This window comes from Physella acuta, unplaced genomic scaffold, assembly GCF_028476545.2.
Source record: "Physella acuta isolate Inbredline_101_S28 unplaced genomic scaffold, ASM2847654v3 ptg000824l, whole genome shotgun sequence".
Taxonomy (NCBI): Eukaryota; Metazoa; Mollusca; class Gastropoda; family Physidae; genus Physella; species Physella acuta.
This window is the reverse complement of record NW_026732342.1, coordinates 215,819-241,813: the sequence shown is the minus strand read 5'-3', so window position 1 is coordinate 241,813 and position 25,995 is coordinate 215,819. Positions and strand designations below refer to the sequence as shown.

At 43.0% G+C, this 25,995-nt stretch overlaps 1 protein-coding gene across 1 annotated transcript in view; it reads left to right on the top strand.

Annotated features, from left to right (window-relative positions):
- LOC131951746 (cadherin-23) overlaps nt 1–25,631 on the top strand; it is a 73,967-nt gene extending 48,336 nt beyond the window's left edge. The window contains exons 29-45 of the mRNA XM_059314129.1: nt 4,221–4,418; nt 5,458–5,624; nt 7,575–7,727; nt 10,561–10,722; nt 11,787–11,979; nt 12,245–12,474; nt 13,698–13,889; nt 16,103–16,237; nt 16,903–17,038; nt 17,631–17,900; nt 18,366–18,646; nt 18,807–18,895; nt 19,321–19,407; nt 22,699–22,834; nt 24,030–24,163; nt 24,972–25,003; nt 25,163–25,631. Of these exons, the coding sequence (XP_059170112.1) occupies nt 4,221–4,418; nt 5,458–5,624; nt 7,575–7,727; nt 10,561–10,722; nt 11,787–11,979; nt 12,245–12,474; nt 13,698–13,889; nt 16,103–16,237; nt 16,903–17,038; nt 17,631–17,900; nt 18,366–18,646; nt 18,807–18,895; nt 19,321–19,407; nt 22,699–22,834; nt 24,030–24,163; nt 24,972–25,003; nt 25,163–25,179 (2,612 nt within the window). The 3' untranslated portion in view covers nt 25,180–25,631. The remainder of the gene's footprint in view (nt 1–4,220; nt 4,419–5,457; nt 5,625–7,574; nt 7,728–10,560; nt 10,723–11,786; nt 11,980–12,244; nt 12,475–13,697; nt 13,890–16,102; nt 16,238–16,902; nt 17,039–17,630; nt 17,901–18,365; nt 18,647–18,806; nt 18,896–19,320; nt 19,408–22,698; nt 22,835–24,029; nt 24,164–24,971; nt 25,004–25,162) is intronic.
- The last annotated feature ends 364 nt before the right edge of the window (nt 25,632–25,995 follow it).

Here is a 25,995-nt window from a genome sequence, read left to right as displayed (position 1 = left end):
TCTGTAGACACACACATACAGTCATCTGTAGACACACACACAGTCATCTGTAGACACACACACAGTCATCTGTAGACACACACACACAGTCACCTTAGACACACACACATTCATCTGTAGCCACACACAGTCATCTGTAGACACACACAGTCATCTGTAGACACACACACACAGTAATCTGTTGACACACAGTCATCTGTAGACACACACACAGTCATCTGTAGACACACACACACAGTCACCTTAGACACACACACACACATTCATCTGTAGACACACACACAGTCATCTGCAGATACACACACAGTCATCTGTAGACACACACACACAGTCATCTGTAGACACACACACAGTAATCTGTAGACACACACACACAGTCATCTGTAGACACACACACAGTCATCTGTAGACACACACACAGTCATCTGTAGACACACACACACAGTCATCTGTAGACACACACACACAGTCATCTGTAGACACACACACACAGTCATCTGTAGACACACACACACAGTCATCTGTAGACACACACACAGTCATCTGTAGACACACACACAGTCATCTGTAGACACACACACAGTCATCTGTAGACACACACACAGTCATCTGTAGACACACACACAGTCATCTGTAGACACACACAGTCATCTGTAGACACACAGTCATCTGTAGACACACACATACAGTCAACTGTAGACACACACACAGTCATCTGTAGACACACACACAGTCATCTGTAGACACACACACAGTCATCTGTAGACACAGTCATCTGTAGACACACACACAGTAATCTGTAGACACACACACGGTCATCTGTAAACACACACACAGTCATCTGTAGACACACACACAGTCATCTGTAGACACACACACAGTAATCTGTAGACACAGTCATCTGTAGACACACACACACAGTAATCTGTAGACACACACAGTCATCTGTAGACACACACACAGCCATCTGTAGACACACACACAGTAATCTGTAGACACAGTCATCTGTAGACACACACACAGTCATCTGTCGACACACACACACAGTAATCTGTAGACACACACACGGTCATCTGTAAACACACACGGTCATCTGTAGACACACACACACACTCATCTGTAGACACACACACACAGTCATCTGTAGACACACACACAGTCATCTGTAGACACACAGTCATCTGTAGACACACACACAGTCATCTGTAGACACACACACACAGTCATCTGTAGACACACAGTCATCTGTAGACACACACACAGTCATCTGTAGACACACAGTCATCTGTAGACACACACACAGTCATCTGTAGACACACAGTCATCTGTAGACACACACACAGTCATCTGTAGACACACAGTCATCTGTAGACACACACACAGTCATCTGTAGACACACACACACAGTAATCTGTAGACACACACAGTCATCTGTAGACACACAGTCATCTGTAGACACACATACAGTCATCTGTAGACACACACACAGTCATCTGTAGACACACACACAGTCATCTGTAGACACACACAGTCATCTGTAGACACACACACACACAGTCATCTGTAGACACACACACAGTCATCTGTAGACACACACACAGTAATCTGTAGACACACAGTCATCTGTAGACACACACACACAGTCATCTGTAGACACACACACACAGTCATCTGTAGACACACACACAGTCATCTGTAGACACACACACACAGTCATCTGTAGACACACACACACAGTCATCTGTAGACACACACACACAGTCATCTGTAGACACACACACAGTCATCTGTAGACACACACAGTCATCTGTAGACACACACATACAGTCATCTGTAGACACACACACACACAGTAATCTGTTGACACACACACACACAGTCATCTGTAGACACACACACACAGTAATCTGTTGACACACACACACAGTCATCTGTAGACACACACACACAGTAATCTGTTGACACACACACACACAGTCATCTGTAGACACACACACACAGTCATCTGTAGACACACACACACAGTCATCTGTAGACACACACACAGTCATCTGTAGACACACACACACAGTCATCTGTAGACACACACACACAGTCATCTGTAGACACACACACACAGTCATCTGTAGACACACACACAGTCATCTGTAGACACACACAGTCATCTGTAGACACACACATACAGTCATCTGTAGACACACACACACACAGTAATCTGTTGACACACACACACACAGTAATCTGTTGACACACACACACACAGTCATCTGTAGACACACACACACAGTAATCTGTTGACACACACACACAGTCATCTGTAGACACACACACACAGTCATCTGTAGACACACACACACAGTAATCTGTTGACACACACACACACACAGTCATCTGTAGACACACACACACAGTCATCTGTAGACACACACACACAGTCATCTGTAGACACACACACACAGTCATCTGTAGACACACACACAGTCATCTGTAGACACACACACACAGTCATCTGTAGACACACACACACAGTCATCTGTAGACACACACACACAGTCATCTGTAGACACACACACAGTCATCTGTAGACACACACAGTCATCTGTAGACACACACATACAGTCATCTGTAGACACACACACACACACAGTAATCTGTTGACACACACACACACAGTCATCTGTAGACACACACACAGTAATCTGTTGACACACACACAGTCATCTGTAGACACACACACAGTCATCTGTAGACACACACACACAGTCATCTGTAGACACACACACACAGTCACTGATTGTGTCTCCATGTTGTTATGGCCCCTACATATGTCTCCATGTTGTTATGGCCCCTGCATATGTCTCCATGTTGTTATGGCCCCTGCATATGTCCTCATGTTGTTATGGCCCCTACATATGTCCTCATGTTGTTATGGCCCCTACATATGTCCTCATGTTGTTATGGCCTCTACATATGTCCTCATGTTGTTATGGCCCCTGCATATGTCCTCATGTTGTTATGGCCCCTGCATATGTCTCCATGTTGTTATGGCCCCTACATATGTCCTCATGTTGTTATGGCCCCTGCATATGTCTCCATGTTGTTATGGCCCCTGCATATGTCCTCATGTTGTTATGGCCCCTGCATATGTCTCCATGTTGTTATGGCCCCTGCATATGTCCTCATGTTGTTATGGCCCCTACATATGTCCTCATGTTGTTATGGCCTCTACATATGTCCTCATGTTGTTATGGCCTCTACATATGTCCTCATGTTGTTATGGCCCCTACATATGTCTCCATGTTGTTATGGCCCCTACATATGTCCTCATGTTGTTATGGCCCCTACATATGTCCTCATGTTGTTATGGCCTCTACATATGTCCTCATGTTGTTATGGCCCCTGCATATGTCCTCATGTTGTTATGGCCCCTGCATATGTCTCCATGTTGTTATGGCCCCTACATATGTCCTCATGTTGTTATGGCCCCTACATATGTCTCCATGTTGTTATGGCCCCTGCATATGTCTCCATGTTGTTATGGCCCCTGCATATGTCTCCATGTTGTTATGGCCTCTACATATGTCCTCATGTTGTTATGGCCTCTACATATGTCCTCATGTTGTTATGGCCCCTACATATGTCCTCATGTTGTTATGGCCCCTACATATGTCCTCATGTTGTTATGGCCCCTGCATATGTCCTCATGTTGTTATGGCCCCTGCATATGTCTCCATGTTGTTATGGCCCCTACATATGTCCTCATGTTGTTATGGCCCCTGCATATGTCTCCATGTTGTTATGGCCCCTGCATATGTCCTCATGTTGTTATGGCCCCTGCATATGTCTCCATGTTGTTATGGCCCCTACATATGTCCTCATGTTGTTATGGCCCCTGCATATGTCTCCATGTTGTTATGGCCCCTACATATGTCTCCATGTTGTTATGGCCCCTACATATGTCTCCATGTTGTTATGGCCCCTGCATATGTCTCCATGTTGTTATGGCCCCTACATATGTCTCCATGTTGTTATGGCCCCTGCATATGTCTCCATGTTGTTATGGCCCCTGCATATGTCTCCATGTTGTTATGGCCCCTGCATATGTCTCCATGTTGTTATGGCCCCTGCATATGTCTCCATGTTGTTATGGCCCCTACATATGTCCTCATGTTGTTATGGCCCCTGCATATGTCCTCATGTTATTTTGCAATCTCTTCCAGCCCAGATTTCCTTAAGTATCACTGGAGTGGCAGAGTCCACCATCAAGTTTGACCCCTTCAGCCAGGTGTTCATGAATGAAGATGCTGAATTGGGTTACCAGGTCATCACTCTCACAGCTAGAGACCCCAGCAACATCCCTGTGGACAACTACACCAGGCTGAGTGGTTCTCCCAGCTTTGATATCCACCCCTCCATAGGTAACATAACCAGTCTCCACACTACCATAGGCAACATAACCAGTCTCCATCCTACCATAGGTAAAATAACCAGTCTCCACCCTACCATAGGTAACATAACCAGTCTCCACACCACCATAGGTAACATAACCAGTCTCCACACTACCATAGGTAACATAACCAGTCTCCACACTACCATAGGTAACATAACCAGTCTCCACACTACCATAGGTAACATAACCAGTCTCCACACCACCATAGGTAACATAACCAGTCTCCACACTACCATAGGTAACATAACCAGTCTCCACACTACCATAGGCAACATAACCAGTCTCCACACTACCATAGGTAAAATAACCAGTCTCCACACTACCATAGGCAACATAACCAGTCTCCACACTACCATAGGTAAAATAACCAGTCTCCACACTACCATAGGTAACATAACCAGTCTCCATTCTACACTAGGTAACATAACCAGTCTCCATCCTACCATAGGTAACATAACCAGTCTCCATCCTACCATAGGTAACATAACCAGTCTCCACACTACCATAGGCAACATAACCAGTCTCCACACTACCATAGGTAAAATAACCAGTCTCCATCCTACACTAGGTAACATAACCAGTCTCCACACTACCATAGGTAACATAACCAGTCTACATCCTAACATAGGTAACATAACCAGTCTCCATCCTACCATAGGTAACATAACCAGTCTCCATTCTACCATAGGTAACATAACCAGTCTCCATCCTACACTAGGTAACATAACCAGTCTCCATCCTACCATAGGTAACATAACCAGTCTCCATCCTACCATAGGTAACATAACCAGTCTCCATCCTAACATAGGTAACATAACCAGTCTCCATCCTACCATAGGTAACATAACCAGTCACCATCCTACACTAGGTCACATAACCAGTCTCCTCCCCAGGACGTATAACATTGATCCAAAAAATTCTTACATTTCAGGACGTGTAACACTGATCCAAAAAATTCTTACATTTCAGGACGTGTAACACTGATCCAAAAAATTCTTACATTTCAGGTCGTGTAACACTGATCCAAAAAATTGATTATGAAAATGATGCTGAGCCAGACCATCTCCACCAGCTGATTGTTCGGGCCACCAACAAAAATAACACGGCCATGGCCACAGCCACTGTCACCATCTCTATAGTGGATGTCAACGACAACAACCCAGTCTTTCAATATGTGAGTCTGCTTGTTGATTAGCTTCACCAGTCCACCTGCTTGTTGATTAGCTTAATGAATCTACCTGCTTGTTGATTAGCTTAATGAATCTACCTGCATGTTGATTAGCTTAATGAATATACCTGCTTGTTGATTAGCTTAATGAATCTACTTGCTATGATTAGCTTAATGAATCTACCTGCTTGTTGATTAGCTTAATGAATCTACCTGCTTGTTGATTAGCTTAATGAATCTACCTGCTTGTTGATTAGCTTAATGAATCTACCTGCTTGTTGATTAGCTTAATGAATCCACCTGCTTGTTGATTAGCTTAATGAATCTACCTGCATGTTGATTAGTTTAATGAATCTACCTTCTTGTTGATTAGCTTAATGAATCTACCTGCTTGTTGATTAGCTTAATGAATCTACCTGCTTGTTAATTAGTTTAATGAATCTACCTGCTTGTTGATTAGCTTCATCAGTCCACCTGCTTGTTGATTAGCTTAATGAATCTACCTGCTTGTTTATTAGCTTAATGAATCTACCTGCTTGTTGATTAGCTTAATGAATATACCTGCTTGTTGATTAGCTTCATCAGTTTACCTGCTTGTTGATTAACTTAATGAATCTACCTGCTTGTTGATTAGCTTAATGAATCTACCTGCTTGTTGATTAGCTTAATGAATCTACCTGCTTGTTGATTAGCTTAATGAATCTACCTGCTATGGTTAGCTTAATGAATCTACCTGCTTGTTGATTAGCTTATTGAATCTACCTGCTTGTTGATTAGCTTAATGAATCTATCTGCTTGTTAATTAGCTTAATGAATCTACCTGCTATGATTAGCTTAATGAATCTACCTGCTTGTTGATTAGCTTAATGAATCCACCTGCTATGATTAGCTTAATGAATCTACCTGCTTGTTGATTAGCTTAATGAATCTACCTGCTTGTTGATTAGCTTAATGAATCTACCTGCTTGTTAATTAGCTTAATGAATCTACCTGCTTGTTGATTAGCTTAATGAATCCACCTGCTTGTTGATTAGCTTAATGAATCTACCTGCATGTTGATTAGTTTAATGAATCTACCTTCTTGTTGATTAGCTTAATGAATCTACCTGCTTGTTGATTAGCTTAATGAATCTACCTGCTTGTTGATTAGCTTAATGAATCCACCTGCTTGTTGATTAGCTTAATGAATCTACCTGCATGTTGATTAGTTTAATGAATCTACCTTCTTGTTGATTAGCTTAATGAATCTACCTGCTTGTTGATTAGCTTAATGAATCTACCTGCTTGTTAATTAGTTTAATGAATCTACCTGCTTGTTGATTAGCTTCATCAGTCCACCTGCTTGTTGATTAGCTTAATGAATCTACCTGCTTGTTTATTAGCTTAATGAATCTACCTGCTTGTTGATTAGCTTAATGAATATACCTGCTTGTTGATTAGCTTCATCAGTTTACCTGCTTGTTGATTAACTTAATGAATCTACCTGCTTGTTGATTAGCTTAATGAATCTACCTGCTTGTTGATTAGCTTAATGAATCTACCTGCTTGTTGATTAGCTTAATGAATCTACCTGCTATGGTTAGCTTAATGAATCTACCTGCTTGTTGATTAGCTTATTGAATCTACCTGCTTGTTGATTAGCTTAATGAATCTATCTGCTTGTTAATTAGCTTAATGAATCTACCTGCTATGATTAGCTTAATGAATCTACCTGCTTGTTGATTAGCTTAATGAATCCACCTGCTATGATTAGCTTAATGAATCTACCTGCTTGTTGATTAGCTTAATGAATCTACCTGCTTGTTGATTAGCTTAATGAATCTACCTGCTTGTTAATTAGCTTAATGAATCTACCTGCTTGTTAATTAGCTTAATGAATCTACCTGCTTGTTGATTAGCTTAATGAATCTACCTGCTTGTTGTCCAACGCCTACAATTGAAATTTCCCCTTTTCAGCCACTGTATGATGTCTCTGTACCTGAAAGCTTCACTTATCCCATGGAGGTTGTGTCCATCTATGCCACAGATGCAGACAGCAAGAGTTACGGCCCCTTAGAGTTTACGTTCTCAGGGGGACTGGATGCAGATGATTTCACCATCTTCCACGAGGTAACCAGGGCATCACTGCCTCAATCTGCCTGGCATTCTTTATTCTTTGGTTTAACTAGCATACCTGGCACCCCATGCTAGACTGACAAGACATCCATATGACAGACTGACCAAATCTAGCCCTACATGACAGACTGACCAAATCTAGCCCTACATGACAGACTGACCAAATCTAGCACTACATGACAGACTGACCAAATCTAGCACTACATGACAGACTGACCAAATCTAGCACTACATGACAGACTGACCAAATCTAGCACTACATGACAGACTGACCAAATCTAGCACTACATGACAGACTGACCAAATCTAGCCCTACATGACAGACTGACCAAATCTAGCCCTACATGACAGACTGACCAAATCTAGCCCTACATGACAGACTGACCAAATCTAGCACTACATGACAGACTGACCAAATCTAGACCTACATGACAGACTGACCAAATCTAGCCCTACATGACAGACTGACCAAATCTAGCCCTACATGACAGCCTGACCAAATCTAGCACTACATGACAGACTGACCAAATCTAGCCCTACATGACAGACTGACCAAATCTAGCACTACATGACAGACTGACCAAATCTAGCCCTACATGACAGACTGACCAAATCTAGCCCTACATGACAGACTGACCAAATCTAGCCCTACATGACACCACCACCACTAAATGACCACCACCACCACCACTAAACCACCACCACCACTAAATGACCACCACCACCACTAAACCACCACCACCACTAAATGACCACCACCACCACCACTAAACCACCACCACCACTAAATGACCACCACCACCACTAAACCACCACCACCACTAAATTACCACCACCACCACCACTAAATGATCACCACCACCACTAAATGATCACCACCACCACTAAATGATCACCACCACCACTAAATGATCACCACCACCACTAAATGATCACCACCACCACTAAGTGACCACCACCACCACTAAATGACCACCACCACCACTAAATGACCACCACCACCACTAAATGATCACCACCACCACTAAATGATCACCACCACCACTAAATGATCACCACCACCAATAAGTGACCACCACCACCACTAAATGATCACCACCACCACTAAATGACCACCACCACCACCACTAAATGACCACCACCACCACCACCACTAAATGACCACCACCACCACCACCACTAAATGACCACCACCACCACTAAATGACCACCACCACCACTAAATGACCACCACCACCACCACTAAATGACCACCACCACCACTAAATGACCTCCACCACCACTAAATGACCACCACCACCACTAAATGACCACCACCACCACTAAATGACCACCACCACCACCACTAAATGACCACCACCACCACTAAATGACCACCACCACCACCACCACTAAATGACCACCACCACCACTAAATGACCACCACCACCACCACTAAATGATCACCACCACCACCACTCGATGACCACCACCACCACTAAATGACCACCACCACCACCACCACTAAATGACCACCACCACCACCACCACTAAATGACCACCACCACCACTAAATGACCACCACCACCACTAAATGACCACCACCACCACCACTAAATGACCACCACCACCACCACCACTAAATGACCACCACCACCACCATCACTAAATGACCACCACCACCACCACTAAATGACCACCACCACCACCACTAAATGATCACCACCACCACTAAATGACCACCACCACCACCACCACTAAATGACCACCACCACCACTAAATGACCACCACCACCACTAAATGACCACCACCACCACTAAATGACCACCACCACCACCACTAAATGACCACCACCACCACTAAATGACCACCACCACCACCACCACTAAATGACCACCACCACCACCACCACTAAATGACCACCACCACCACCACTAAATGACCACCACCACCACCACCACTAAATGACCACCACCACCACCACCACTAAATGACCACCACCACCACCACCACTAAATGACCACCACCACCACCACTAAATGACCACCACCACTAAATGACCACCACCACCACCACCACTAAATGACCACCACCACCACCACTAAATGACCACCCCCACCACCACCACTAAATGACCACCACCACCACCACTAAATGACCACCACCACCACTAAATGACCACCACCACCACTAAATGACCACCACCACCACCACTAAATGACCACCACCACCACCACCACTAAATGATCACCACCACCACCACTAAATGATCACCACCACCACCACTAAATGACCACCACCACCACTAAATGACCACCACCACCACTAAATGACCACCACCACCACCACTAAATGACCACCACCACCACCACCACTAAATGACCACCACCACCACCACTAAATGACCACCACCACCACCACTAAATGACCACCACCACCACTAACTGACCACCACCACCACCACTAAATGACCACCACCACCACTAACTGACCAGCACCACCACCACTAAATGACCACCACCACCACCACCACTAAATGACCACCACCACTAAATGACCACCACCACCACCACCACTAAATGACCACCACCACCACCACTAAATGACCACCACCACCACCACCACTAAATGACCACCACCACCACTAAATGACCACCACCACCACCACTAAATGACCACCACCACCACCACTAAATGACCACCACCACCACCACTAACTGACCACCACCACCACCACTAAATGACCACCACCACCACTAAATGACCACCACCACCACTAAATGACCACCACCACCACTAAATGACCACCACCACCACCAGCAGTAAGTGACCAGCTGTATTTGACAGGAAATACCCTCTGGTGCCTTAACCAGCAGGAGGGCTCACATCCTAGTGGCAGCTGGTAAAGCTCTGGACTACAACAGGCGTGACAGCTACGACCTGACTCTTCTGGTTGGCGACAACCTGGATTTGAAGTTTTCTAACACCAGGTTGTACGGCACTGCTCAGGTGAGTACCAGGTTGGACTTATTACCAGGTAGGGCTCAGGTGAGTACCAGGTAGGGCTCAGATTAGTACCAGGTAGGGCTTAGGTGATTACCAGGTAGGGCTCAGGTGAGTACCAGGTAGGGCTCAGATTAGTACCAGGTAGGGCTCAGGTGAGTACCAGGTAGGGCTCAGATTAGTACCAGGTAGGGCTCAGGTGAGTACCAGGTAGGGCTCAGATTAGTACCAGGTAGGGCTCAGGTGAGTACCAGGTAGGGCTCAGGTGAGTACCAGGTAGGGCTCAGATTAGTACCAGGTAGGGCTCAGGTGATTACCAGGTAGGGCTCAGGTGATTACCAGGTAGGGCTCAGATTAGTACCAGGTAGGGCTCAGATTAGTACCAGGTAGGGCTCAGGTGATTACCAGGTAGGGCTCAGGTGATTACCAGGTAGGGCTCAGATTAGTACCAGGTAGGGCTCAGGTGAGTACCAGGTAGGGCTCAGGTGATTACCAGGTAGGGCTCAGATTAGTACCAGGTAGGGCTCAGATTAGTACCAGGTAGGGCTCAGGTGATTACCAGGTAGGGCTCAGGTGATTACCAGGTAGGGCTCAGATTAGTACCAGGTAGGGCTCAGATTAGTACCAGGTAGGGCTCAGGTGAGTACCAGGTAGGGCTCAGATTAGTACCAGGTAGGGCTCAGGTGAGTACCAGGTAGGGCTCAGATTAGTACCAGGTAGGGCTCAGGTGAGTACTAGGTAGGGCTCAGATTAGTACCAGGTAGGGCTCAGGCGAGTAACAGGTCAGGCTACATTTTTTGAGTAACTGCCTTCTGTGTTGGGTGTATAAATTACGAAATGTTCATAACATTTATATTTTTTAATCTGATTATATTTTAATATATTCAATGTCTAAATTATTTCTGTTACTCAAAAATATGCTGGCTACATTTTTGTATTTAAACAATGTGTTACTTCCAACTGAAAACAAGATCTAAATTGCCTGATGAAAACAGGTTTGGTTTCATTTGAAAGCTTTAGAAGATTGTATTAACATAGCTCCCTTTCAAATAGTGTTGTTGATGTTTCAGCTAAGGATTAAGGTGGTTGATGAAAACAACAACTCTCCAATCTTTAAAGAACTTGCCCGCAACATTTCCATCCCTGAGACGGCCGATGTTGGCACCAGTGTTGCTGCAGCTATAGCTACAGACGCAGACCGTGGGCGAAATGGGGAGATAACCTACTCGCTGGAGCCTGACAGTGCTGTAAACATTTCTACTGGTAGGTGGGGTATATGCTGGGAATCTTCTGTTCTAAGTTTGGGGACATGTTAGTAGCAAGCTTGTTTTTTCTAAGTCACCAAGTCTTGTCTAATGTTTAGATACCACACCATAAAGTCTTGTCTAATGTTTAGATACCACACCATAAATTCTTCTCTAATGTTTAGATACCACACTATAAAGTCTTCTCTAATGTTTAGGTAACACACCATAAAGTCTTGTCTAATGTTTATATACCACACCATAAAGTCTTGTCTAATGTTTAGATACCACACTGTTCTCCGTGCTGCCAAGTCTTGGCACCATCTATGTTGCTCGCCCGCTGCTTGGTCTGGGTGGGAACAAATATTACCTGCAAGTGAGAGCCAGAGATGGGGGGGATGTCCCCAACAGCAGCCTCATGAAGCTTGTCATCAACATCCTCAGCACTGAAGACAATGATGGGAACCCAAAGTGGCTTCAGCCAGATTCAGGATTTGTGTTGTATGCACCAGAGGTCAGTTTGTGTTGTATTCACTAGAGGTCAGTTTGTGTAGTATGCACCAGAGGTCAGTTTGTCTTGTAAGCACCAGAGGTCAGTTTGTGTTGAGATTTGTGTGCACCAGAGGTCAGTTTGTCTTGTAATCACCAGAGGTCAGTTTGTCTTGTATGCACCAGAGGTCAGTTTGTGTTGTATGCACCAGAGGTCAGTTTGTGTTGTATGCACCAGAGGTCAGTTTGTCTTGTAAGCACCAGAGGTCAGTTTGTGTTGTATGCACCAGAGGTCAGTTTGTCTTGTAAGCACCAGAGGTCAGTTTGTGTTGAGATTTGTGTGCACCAGAGGTCAGTTTGTCTTGTATGCACCAGAGTTCAGTTTGTGTTGAGATTTGTGTGCACCAGAGGTCAGTTTGTCTTGTAAGCACCAGAGGTCAGTTTGTCTTGTAAGCACCAGAGGTCAGTTTGTCTTGTATGCACCAGAGGTCAGTTTGTCTTGTATGCACCAGAGTTCAGTTTGTGTTGAGATTTGTGTGCACCAGAGGTCAGTTTGTCTTGTAAGCATCAGAGGTCAGTTTGTCTTGTAAGCATCAGAGGTCAGTTTGTCTTGTATGCACCAGAGGTCAGTTTGTCTTGTATGCACCAGAGGTCAGTTTGTCTTGTATGCACCAGAGTTCAGTTTGTGTTGAGATTTGTGTGCACCAGAGGTCAGTTTGTCTTGTATGCACCAGAGGTCAGTTTGTCTTGTATGCACCAGAGTTCAGTTTGTGTTGAGATTTGTGTGCACCAGAGGTCAGTTTGTCTTGTATGCACCAGAGGTCAGTTTGTCTTGTATGCACCAGAGTTCAGTTTGTGTTGAGATTTGTGTGCACCAGAGTTCAGTTTGTCTTGTACGCACCAGAGGTCAGTTTGTGTTGAGATTTGTGTGCACCAGAGGTCAGTTTGTGTTGAGATTTGTGTGCACCAGAGGTCAGTTTGTCTTGTAAGCACCAGAGGTCAGTTTGTCTTGTAAGCATCAGAGGTCAGTTTGTCTTGTATGCACCAGAGGTCAGTTTGTGTTGTATGCACCAGAGGTCAGTTTGTGTTGTATGCACCAGAGGTCAGTTTGTCTTGTATGCACCAGAGGTCAGTTTGTGTTGAGATTTGTGTATCCATTATATAACATAATGTTGACACATCAATGATATAACATAATGTTGGCTTGTCTGTTTTATAACCTGGTGTAGTCCTGACATTGCTCTCCAGGAAACCCCAGGCTATGTACTGAACATTCAGAACGTGACCACATTTCTTAAAGTGGACTCAAGACACGGCTCTACCATCAGCTACTTTCTGTCTCCTTATGGTCCCTACATGAACAACTTTAAGATCAACTCCAGCACAGGGGAGATCACCATCACTGGCCGGCTGGACAGGGAAGTTCAAGACACTTATCAGGTAAGCTTGGCCTTGCTTGTTTCATGCATTGCTTCACTTATCAGGTAAGCTTGGCCTTGCTTGTTTCATGCATTGCTTCACTTATCAGGTAAGCTTGGCCTTGCTTGTTACATGCATTGCTTCACTTATCAGGTAAGCTTGGCCTTGCTTGTTACATGCATTGCTTCACTTATCAAGTAAGCTTGGCCTTGCTTGTTACATGCATTGCTTCACTTATCAGGTAAGCTTGGCCTTGCTTGTTACATGCATTGCTTCACTTATCAGGTAAGCTTGGCCTTGCTTGTTACATGCATTGCTTCACTTATCAAGTAAGCTTGGCCTTGCTTGTTACATGCATTGCTTCACTTATCAAGTAAGCTTGGCCTTGCTTGTTACATGCATTGCTTCACTTATCAAGTAAGCTTGGCCTTGCTTGTTACATGCATTGCTTCACTTATCAAGTAAGCTTGGCCTTGCTTGTTACATGCATTGCTTCACTTATCAAGTAAGCTTGGCCTTGCTTGTTACATGCATTGCTTCACTTATCAAGTAAGCTTGGCCTTGCTTGTTACATGCATTGCTTCACTTATCAAGTAAGCTTGGCCTTGCTTGTTACATGCATTGCTTCACTTATCAAGTAAGCTTGGCCTTGCTTGTTACATGCATTGCTTCACTTATCAAGTAAGCTTGGCCTTGCTTGTTACATGCATTGCTTCACTTATCAAGTAAGCTTGGCCTTGCTTGTTACATGCATTGCTTCACTTATCAAGTAAGCTTGGCCTTGCTTGTTACATGCATTGCTTCACTTATCAAGTAAGCTTGGCCTTGCTTGTTACATGCATTGCTTCACTTATCAAGTAAGCTTGGCCTTGCTTGTTACATGCATTGCTTCACTTATCAGGTAAGCTTGGCCTTGCTTGTTACAAGCATTGCTTCACTTATCAAGTAAGCTTGGCCTTGCTTGTTACATGCATTGCTTCACTTATCAAGTAAGCTTGGCCTTGCTTGTTACATGCATTGCTTCACTTATCAGGTAAGCTTGGCCTTGCTTGTTACAAGCATTGCTTCACTTATCAAGTAAGCTTGGCCTTGCTTGTTACATGCATTGCTTCACTTATCAGGTAAGCTTGGCCTTGCTTGTTACATGCATTGCTTCACTTATCAAGTAAGCTTGGCCTTGCTTGTTACATGCATTGCTTCACTTATCAAGTAAGCTTGGCCTTGCTTGTTACATGCATTGCTTCACTTATCAAGTAAGCTTGGCCTTGCTTGTTACATGCATTGCTTCACTTATCAAGTAAGCTTGGCCTTGCTTGTTTTTTTTTTACATGTTGGTTCCTTGTTTGGTGGTCATACATTAGACTTGTATTGGTTGTTCATTGTTGGTTTCATATGTTGGTTGGTTAAAACGTTGTTGGCACATGTTTAAAGGTTTAATGTTGTTGGCACATGTTCAAATGTTCTGTCTACACCTTATTGTCTATGCTGTTAATCTTGTTGGCACATGTTCAAATGTTCTGTCTACAGCTCCTTGTCTATGCTGTTAATGTTGTTGGCACATGTTCTGTCTACAGCTCCTTGTCTATGCTGTTAATGTTGTTGGCACATGTTCAAATGTTCTGTCTACAGCTCCTTGTCTATGCTGTTAATGTTGTTGGCACATGTTCAAATGTTCTGTCTACAGCTCCTTGTCTATGCTGTTAATGTTGTTGGCACATGTTCAAATGTTCTGTCTACAGCTCCTTGTCTATGCTGTTAATGTTGTTGGCACATGTTCAAATGTTCTGTCTACAGCTCCTTGTCTATGCTGTTAATGTTGTTGGCACATGTTCAAATGTTCTGTCTACAGCTCCTTGTCTATGCTGTTAATCTTGTTGGCACATGTTCAAATGTTCTGTCTACAGCTCCTTGTCTATGCTGTTAATGTTGTTGGCACATGTTCAAATGTTCTGTCTACAGCTCCTTGTCTATGCTGTTAATGTTGTTGGCACATGTTCAAATGTTCTGTCTACAGCTCCTTGTCTATGCTGTTAATCTTGTTGGCACATGTTCAAATGTTCTGTCTACAGCTCCTTGTCTATGCTGTTAATGTTGTTGGCACATGTTCAAATGTTCTGTCTACAGCTCCTTGTCTATGCTGTTAATGTTGTTGGCACATGTTCAAATGTTCTGTCTACAGCTCCTTGTCTATGCTGTTAATGTTGTTGGCACATGTTCAAATGTTCTGTCTACAGCTCCTTGTCTATGCTGAGGACCACTACAACAACAGTGTATTCCAGTCAGGCCGTCAGTTTCTTGTCCAGCTCTGGGATCTCAATGACAACCAGGCAACCTTCACCAACCCCAAGAAATATGCAGGATGCCAAGTGGTAGGTCAACCCTTTAGCTGCTGATGTGATAAATGCCATATACACTTAATATGCCCTTAATATACCCTTATTATACACTTAATAAGCCCTTAATATACCCCTATTGCCACTATTGCAACTTGATCTAGCAGCTAATACCCATAGTTTCTGTTGTTTTGTTTTATGTAAAAAGTAGTTTTCACATTATTCAATTTAAAAATACAGATTTATCCCCCCTTCCCCCGTTAAAGCATTTGTCTGTGTGACACTAGAATGTCTGCCATTTGTCTGTATGCCACTAGAATTTCTCGCATTTATCTGTGTGAAACTAGAATGTCTCCCATTTGTCTGTGTGACACTAGAATGTCTGCCATTTGTCTGTGTGAAACTAGAATGTCTCCAATTGGTCTGTGTGAAACTAGAATGTCTTTCATTTGTCTGTGTGAAACTAGAATGTCTCCCATTTGTCTGTGTGAAACTAGAATGTCTGCCATTTGTCTGTGTGAAACTAGAATGTCTGACATTTGTCTGTGTGAAACTAGAATGTCTCCAATTGGTCTGTGTGAAACTAGAATGTCTTCCATTTGTCTAAGTGAAACTAGAATGTCTGACATTTGTCTAAGTGAAACTAGAATGTCTGCCATTGGTCTGTGTGAAACTAGAATATCTGCCATTTGTCTGTGCAGATTGATCGGCCACTGGTGATAAAAGTCGAAGAAAACACGGCAGCCAATGTCACCATCTACATCCTGAAAGCTTGTGATGCTGATGCCCCACCCAACAATGGCATCCTTTATTCTCTCTATAATGACAACCTTTATTGTAAGTGTTCACACCCATCATTGTCCACACTACACACACATGTCCACCCACACCACCCACACATGTCCACCAACACCACCCACACATCTGCTGTTTACCCACACCACCCACCCACACATGTCCATCAACACCACCCACACCACCCACCCACACCACCCACCCACACCACCCACCCACACATCTGCTGTTTACCCACCCCACCCACCCACACATCTGCTGTTTACCCACACCACCCACCCACACATGTCCATCAACACCACCCACACATGCCCACCCACACCACCCACCCACACATGCCCACCCACACCACCCACCCACACATGTCCATCAACACCACCCACACATGCCCACCCACACCACCCACCCACACATGCCCACCCACACCACCCACCCACACATGCCCACCCACACCACCCACCCACACATCCCACCCACACATCTGCTGTTTACCCACACCACCCACCCACACATGCCCACCCACACCACCCACCCACACATCCCACCCACACATCTGCTGTTTACCCACACCACCCACCCACACATCTGCTGTTTACCCACACCACCCACCCACACATCTGCTGTCCCCCCCTAGGCTCAGACAACAACAACAAGTCTGCCCTGAGACTGGAGCCAGATGGACGGCTGGTCACCCAGAGAATAATTGACTACGAGCAGGACAAAGAGTTCCTCATGTGTGTCAGGGCCAGCTCCTCAGTTCTACCCACTTTCCAGGGGCGCAAGAAAAGAGAATTTGACCTGACCAAGGTCAACACAACCCTGGATAATGTGGCCTACATCAGCGTTCAAGTGTCAGACCAGAACGACAACGGCCCAAACTTTCCACAGGGCCAAGTGGAAGCAGGTAGTCTTTGTTAGCAGCAGTTAAAGTAGATCATCTTTGTTAGCAGTAGTTAAAGTAGGCCATCTTTGTTAGCAGCAGTTAAAGTAGGCCATCTTTGTTAGCAGCAGTTACAGTAGGCCATCTTTGTTAGCAGCAGTTAAAGTAGGCCATCTTTGTTAGCAGCAGTTAAAGTAGGCCATCTTTGTTAGCAGCAGTTACAGTAGGCCATCTTTGTTAGCAGCAGTTAAAGTAGGCCATCTTTGTTAGCAGCAGTTAAAGTAGGCCATCTTTGTTAGCAGCAGTTAAAGTAGGCCATCTTTGTTAGCAGCAGTTACAGTAGGCCATCTTTGTTAGCAGCAGTTAAAGTAGGTCATGTTTGTTAGCAGCAGTTAAAGTAGGCCATCTTTGTTAGCAGCAGTTAAAGTAGGTCATGTTTGTTTGCAAAAATGGATGAATGTGTCTAACCGACAAACTTGTGTCTTCCAGTTATACAGACTGACCCAAAGAGTGGACCCGTGCTGTTTTTAGATGCTGTTGACCCGGACGGTGCAGGCAACAACCTCATTCTCTACCGCATTGAGAGCTCAGCTTTCTACCCACAAAATGGCGCCGCTGTTCCCATCCTAGGTGCCTTCACAATCCGCGGAGACAAGGGTGCACTCTACCCCTCCCTCCCCTCATACCAGGCTTATTCTGAAGGCCATTTTGTCCTAACAATAGTGGCAACAGATGCTTCAAACAAGTTCTCTGCTAGACAGACAATTAAGGTATGGGCAACATTTAGTCAGACATGACAGGTCTGCTAGACAATTAAGGTATGGGCAACAGTTAGTCAGACATGACAGGTCTGCTAGACAATTAAGGTATGGGCAACATTTAGTCAGATGTGATACATCAATAAACCATCAACTTATTGAAATCTTCCAGATTTATGTCCATGAAAAGGGGGAAGCTTTAAAACTGATTTTAAACCTGCAGCCAGACACTGGCTTTAATCAAGCTCAAACATTAGTCAGGTAATTAGATCAATCATCATGTCGCTTAGTTAGACCAATCATGTCATCTTAATTAGACCAATCATCATGTCGCTTAGTTAGACCAATCATCATGTCAGCTTAATTAGACCAATCATCATGTCAGCTTAATTAGACCAATCATCATGTCGGCTTAATTAAACCATTGATTAGTTTTTCAGAAGTCGTTAGTTACAAAAATGGAGTTATATCATTGCTCACGTAAATTTTTGAGCATTTAAAAGTTTTCACTTTTTAAACTCAACCAAATTTCATCCAATTATTTGTTCTGTCCTCAGTAAACTCAACCAAATTTCATCCAATTATTTGTTCTGTCCTCAGTAAACTCAACCAAATTTCATCCAATTATTTGTTCTGTCCTCAGTAAACTCAACCAAATTTCATCCAATTATTTGTTCTGTCCTCAGTAAACTCAACCAAATTTCATCCAATTATTTGTTCTCCTACCTCCAAGTCTCAGAACACAGGACACTGAATGGTTTTGATTCTTCAAAGTAAGAAACAGCATTTGAACATCAACATGACATCATTCATACATCAACATGACATCATTTATACATCAATATGACATTTATACATCAACATGACATCATTTATACATCAACATGACATCATTTATACATCATTTATACATCAACATGACATCATTTATACATCAATATGACATTTATACATCAACATGACATCATTTATACATCAACATAACATCATTTATACATCAACATGACATCATTTATACATCAACATGACATCATTTATACATCATATGACATTTATACATCAACATGACATCATTTATACATCAACATGACATCATTCATACATCAACATGACATTCATACATCAACATGACATTCATACATCAACATGACATCATTTATACATCAACATGACATCATTCATACATCAACATGACATTCATACATCAACATGACATTCATACATCAACATGACATCACTTATACATCAACATGACATCATTTATAAATCAACATGACATCATTTATACATCAACATGACATCATTTACACATTAGCATGACATCATTTATACATCAACATGACATCATTCATACATCAACATGACATTCATACATCAACATGACATCACTTATACATCAACATGACATTTATACATCAACATGACATCATTCATACATCAACATGACATCATTCATACATCAACATGACATCATTCATACATCAACATGACATTCATACATCAACATGACATCATTCATACATCAACATGACATTCATACATCAACATGACATTCATACATCAACATGACATCACTTATACATCAACATGACATCACTTATACATCAACATGACATCACTTATACATCAACATGACATCATTCATACATCAACATGACATCATTCATACATCAACATGACATCATTTATAAATCAACATGACATCATTTATACATCAACATGACATCATTTACACATTAGCATGACATCATTTATACATCAACATGACATCATTCATACATCAACATGACATTCATACATCAACATGACATCACTTATACATCAACATGACATCACTTATACATCAACATGACATCATTTATACATCAACATGACATCACTTATACATCAACATGACATCATTCATACATCAACATGACATTCATACATCAACATGACATTCATACATCAACATGACATTCATACATCAACATGACATGATTCATACATCAACATGACATTCATACATCAATATGACATTCATACATCAACATGACATCATTCATACATCAACATGACATCACTTATACATCAACATGACATCACTTATACATCAACATGACATCACTTATACATCAACATGACATCATTCATACATCAACATGACATTCATACATCAACATGACATTCATACATCAACATGACATTCATACATCAACATGACATCACTTATACATCAACATGACATCACTTATACATCAACATGACATCACTCATACATCAACATGACATCATTCATACATCAACATGACATCATTCATAAATCAACATGACATTCATACATCAACATGACATTCATACATCAACATGACATCACTTATACATCAACATGACATCACTTATACATCAACATGACATCATTTATACATCAACATGACATCATTTACACATTAGCATGACATCACTTATACATCAACATGACATCATTTATACATCAACATGACATCATTTACACATTAGCATGACATCATTTATACATCAACATGACATCACTTATACATCAACATGACATCATTCATACATCAACATGACATCATTCATACATCAACATGACATTCATACATCAACATGACATCATTCATACATCAACATGACATCATTCATACATCAACATGACATTCATACATCAACATGACATCACTTATACATCAACATGACATCACTTATACATCAACATGACATCACTTATACATCAACATGACATCATTCATACATCAACATGACATCATTCATAAATCAACATGACATTCATACATCAACATGACATTCATGCATCAACATGACATCACTTATACATCAACATGACATCACTTATACATCAACATGACATCACTTATACATCAACATGACATCACTCATACATCAACATGACATCATTCATACATCAACATGACATCATTCATAAATCAACATGACATTCATACATCAACATGACATTCATACATCAACATGACATCACTTATACATCAACATGACATCACTTATACATCAACATGACATCATTTATACATCAACATGACATCATTTACACATTAGCATGACATCACTTATACATCAACATGACATCATTTATACATCAACATGACATCATTTACACATTAGCATGACATCATTTATACATCAACATGACATCACTTATACATCAACATGACATCATTCATACATCAACATGACATCATTCATACATCAACATGACATTCATACATCAACATGACATCATTCATACATCAACATGACATCATTCATACATCAACATGACATTCATACATCAACATGACATCACTTATACATCAACATGACATCACTTATACATCAACATGACATCACTTATACATCAACATGACATCATTCATACATCAACATGACATCATTCATAAATCAACATGTAATTCATACATCAACATGACATTCATACATCAACATGACATCACTTATACATCAACATGACATCACTTATACATCAACATGACATCACTTATACATCAACATGACATTCATACATCAACATGACATCACCTATACATCAACATGACATCACTTATACATCAACATGACATCACTTATACATCAACATGACATCACTTATACATCAACATGACATTCATACATCAACATGACATCACCTATACATCAACATGACATCACTTATACATCAACATGACATCACTTATACATCAACATGACATTCATACATCAACATGACATCACCTATACATCAACATGACATCACTTATACATCAACATGACATCACTTATACATCAACATGACATCACTTATACATCAACATGACATCACTTATACATCAACATGACATCACTTATACATCAACATGACATCACTTATACATCAACATGACATTCATACATCAACATGACATCACCTATACATCAACATGACATCACTTATACATCAACATGACATCACTTATACATCAACATGACATCACTTATACATCAACATGACATCACTTATACATCAACATGACATCATTTCTCAATGTTTGTTCAACCCTGTGTCCACCTAGAACTGATGTCTGTTTTCTGGCTGTGGATACACAGACAGACACCATCCTCAACATCCGGGAAGTTGCCAGCCTGCTAGACAAGAGCCAGTATTCTAACGTGCTGCAACAGACACAGTTCAGGGCCTTTGACAGGGGGGTAAGTTCATAATCTTATGCAAGCATTCTACCCCAGCCCACCTACCTGATGGCTACCCCAGCCCACCTACCTGCTGGCTACCCCAGTCCATCTACCTGCTACCCCAGCCCACCTACCTGCTACCCCAGCCCACCTATATCTGCTGGCTACCCCAGCCCACCTATATCTGCTGGCTACCCCACCTCACCTATATCTGCTGGCTACCCCAGACCACCTACCTACTGGCTACCCCAGCCCACCTACCTGGTGGCTGACCCAGCCCATCTACCTGCTACCCCAGCCCACCTACCTGCTTGCTACCCCAGCCCACCTATCTGCTGGCTACCCCAGCCCACCTATCTGCTGGCTACCCCAGCCTACCTACCTGCTGGCTACCCCAGCCCACCTATCTGCTGGCTACCCCAGCCCACCTATCTGCTGGCTACCCCAGCCCACCTACCTGCTGGCTACCCCACCTATCTGCTGGCTACCCCAGCCCACCTATCTGCTGGCTACCCCAGCCCACCTATCTGCTGGCTACCCCAGCCCACCTACCTGCTTGCTACCCCAGCCCACCTACCTGCTGGCTACCCCAGCCCACCTACCTACTGGCTACCCCAGCCCACCTACCTGCTGGCTACCCCAGCCCACCTACCTGCTGGCTACCCCAGCCCACCTACCTGCTGGCTACCCCAGCCCACCTATCTGCTGGCTACCCCAGCCCACCTACCTGCTGGCTACCCCAGCCCACCTATATCTGCTGGCTACCCCAGCCCACCTACCTGCTACCCCAGCCCACCTACCTGCTGGCTACCCCAGCCCACCTACCTGGTGGCTGACCCAGTCCACCTACCTGGTGGCTGACCCAGTCCACCTACCAGCTGGCTGACCCAGTCCATCTACCTGCTACCCCAGCCCACCTACCTGCTGGCTACCCCAGCCCACCTATATCTGCTGGCTACCCCAGCCCACCTACCTGCTACCCCAGCCCACCAATATCTGCTGGCTACCCCAGTCCACCTATATCTGCTGGCTACCCCAGCCCACCTACCTACTGGCTACCCCAGTCCACCTACCTGCTACCCCAGCCCACCTACCTGCTACCCCAGCCCACCTACCTACTGGCTACCCCAGTCGACCTATATCTGCTGGCTACCCCAGCCCACCTACCTGGCTTTCATTTTTCAGCAATGTGACCTCATCTTTTATTTTTCAGCAATGTTACCCATCGCAGTCATCTGAGCAGAATGTCAAGTGGAGAGACCTGTGGTGGGTGCTAGTTGCCCTGGCCATCTTCATCTTCCTGTGTTGCCTCATCTTGATCGTCTTGGTGTGTATCCTCTACAGCAGGTGAGTACATGCTTGGTGTGTGTCCTCTACAGCAGGTCAGTACATGCTTGGTGTGTGTCCTTTACAGCAGGTCAGTACACGCTTGGTGTGTGTCCTCTACAGCAGGTCAGTACATGCTTGGTGTGTGTCCTCTACAGCAGGTCAGTACATGCTTGGTGTGTGTCCTTTACAGCAGGTCAGTACATGCTTGGTGTGTGTCCTCTACAGCAGGTCAGTACACGCTTGGTGTGTGTCCTCTACAGCAGGTCAGTACATGCTTGGTGTGTGTCCTATACAGCAGGTCAGTACATGCTTGGTGTGTGTCCTCTACAGCAGGTCAGTACATGCTTGGTGTGTGTCCTCTACAGCAGGTCAGTACATGCTTGGTGTGTGTCCTCTACAGCAGGTCAGTACATGCTTGGTGTGTGTCCTCTACAGCAGGTCAGTACATGCTTGGTGTGTGTCCTCTACAGCAGGTCAGTACATGCTTGGTGTGTGTCCTCTACAGCAGGTCAGTACATGCTTGGTGTGTGTCCTCTACAGCAGGTCAGTACATGCTTGGTGTGTGTCCTATACAGCAGGTCAGTACATGCTTGGTGTGTGTCCTCTACAGCAGGTCAGTACACAACATTAAGGAATTGCTTGAAACTACTCTTTAGAATAAGATGCTCATTTTAAATTGTAACCAATATTTTTCACCCTCCTAGGTACAAACTTTAGAATAAGATGCTCATGTTAAATTGTAACCAATATATTTCACCCTCTTAGGTACAAACTTTAGAATAAGATGCTCATTTTAAATTGTAACCAATATTTTTCAATCTCCTAGGTACAAACGTTATATGGAGACCAGAAAAACATGTAAGTCAAAGAAAATTTGGGGAAATTGTTAAATGATAATGAAGTTGACATTTTCTAAGATCCTGTAATGTTAGTCTGTATAGAGTTAACAAAACTGTTTTAGTATATGTCCAGTGGTCAGTATAGGGTTAACAAGTGCCAAATCTTTTCTCTCCCCAGACATGATGGCCCAGTGATCTACTGTGAGCGTCTGCTGTGAGCGTCTGCTGCCTTGTGCCTTCAAACTTTAGAGCTATGATATTAACATGATCAAATCAGTTCTCTCTTTAGAAGGCCAAAAGAAAGATTGAACTGGTTCAAAATTATTGTGTTGATAGCTGTTTAAAAAAATCATTGTGAAAATAGCTGTGAGTGTTTGTCCCCTGAGAGTAGCATGAAGTAAGTTGTTGACACCAGCAGTTGAGTGATGATCAATATCATATTTGTCTTGTATATATACACCACCCTGTGATGATAGCCTCACCTATGTCATTCCAAGTTTGTTTTTATTCCTACCATTCATAATCCCTGTAAAATATTGTTCCATCACTGGTCCAAATTGTGTTGTCTCTTCTTTTGTAATTTAATCCATAAACTCCTGATCCAACTATTTTTGGGAGAATAAATATTTATATTTTTGTTACATTTTCTTGACTTTTACAAGCTTTTATTTAACTTGAATCCCTGTGGACTGTCATCCTTTGTCCTTCACAGGTTAAAACTCAGTTGTCATCCTCAGCTAGAATAGAAAAGTATAGTCTCTATAGAAAGTCTATACTTTAACCAGTGTTGTCCACCCCCCACTCCCCCCCCCCCCCCCCCATTAGAAAAAAATGTCTGAAAGAAACCTTTCTTTCAGTGTCCCTGTTTGGCATTAAGCACAATACTAATTGTGGTTTCTGGTTTCAATCAAAAGATTATATCACAGACTAAAAAAATTATTTATACATTTATTGAGCTTCCTTTTAATTTAGTTTCAATTGTGCTTTTGTTGTTTTGGTAGTTTTCTTTAA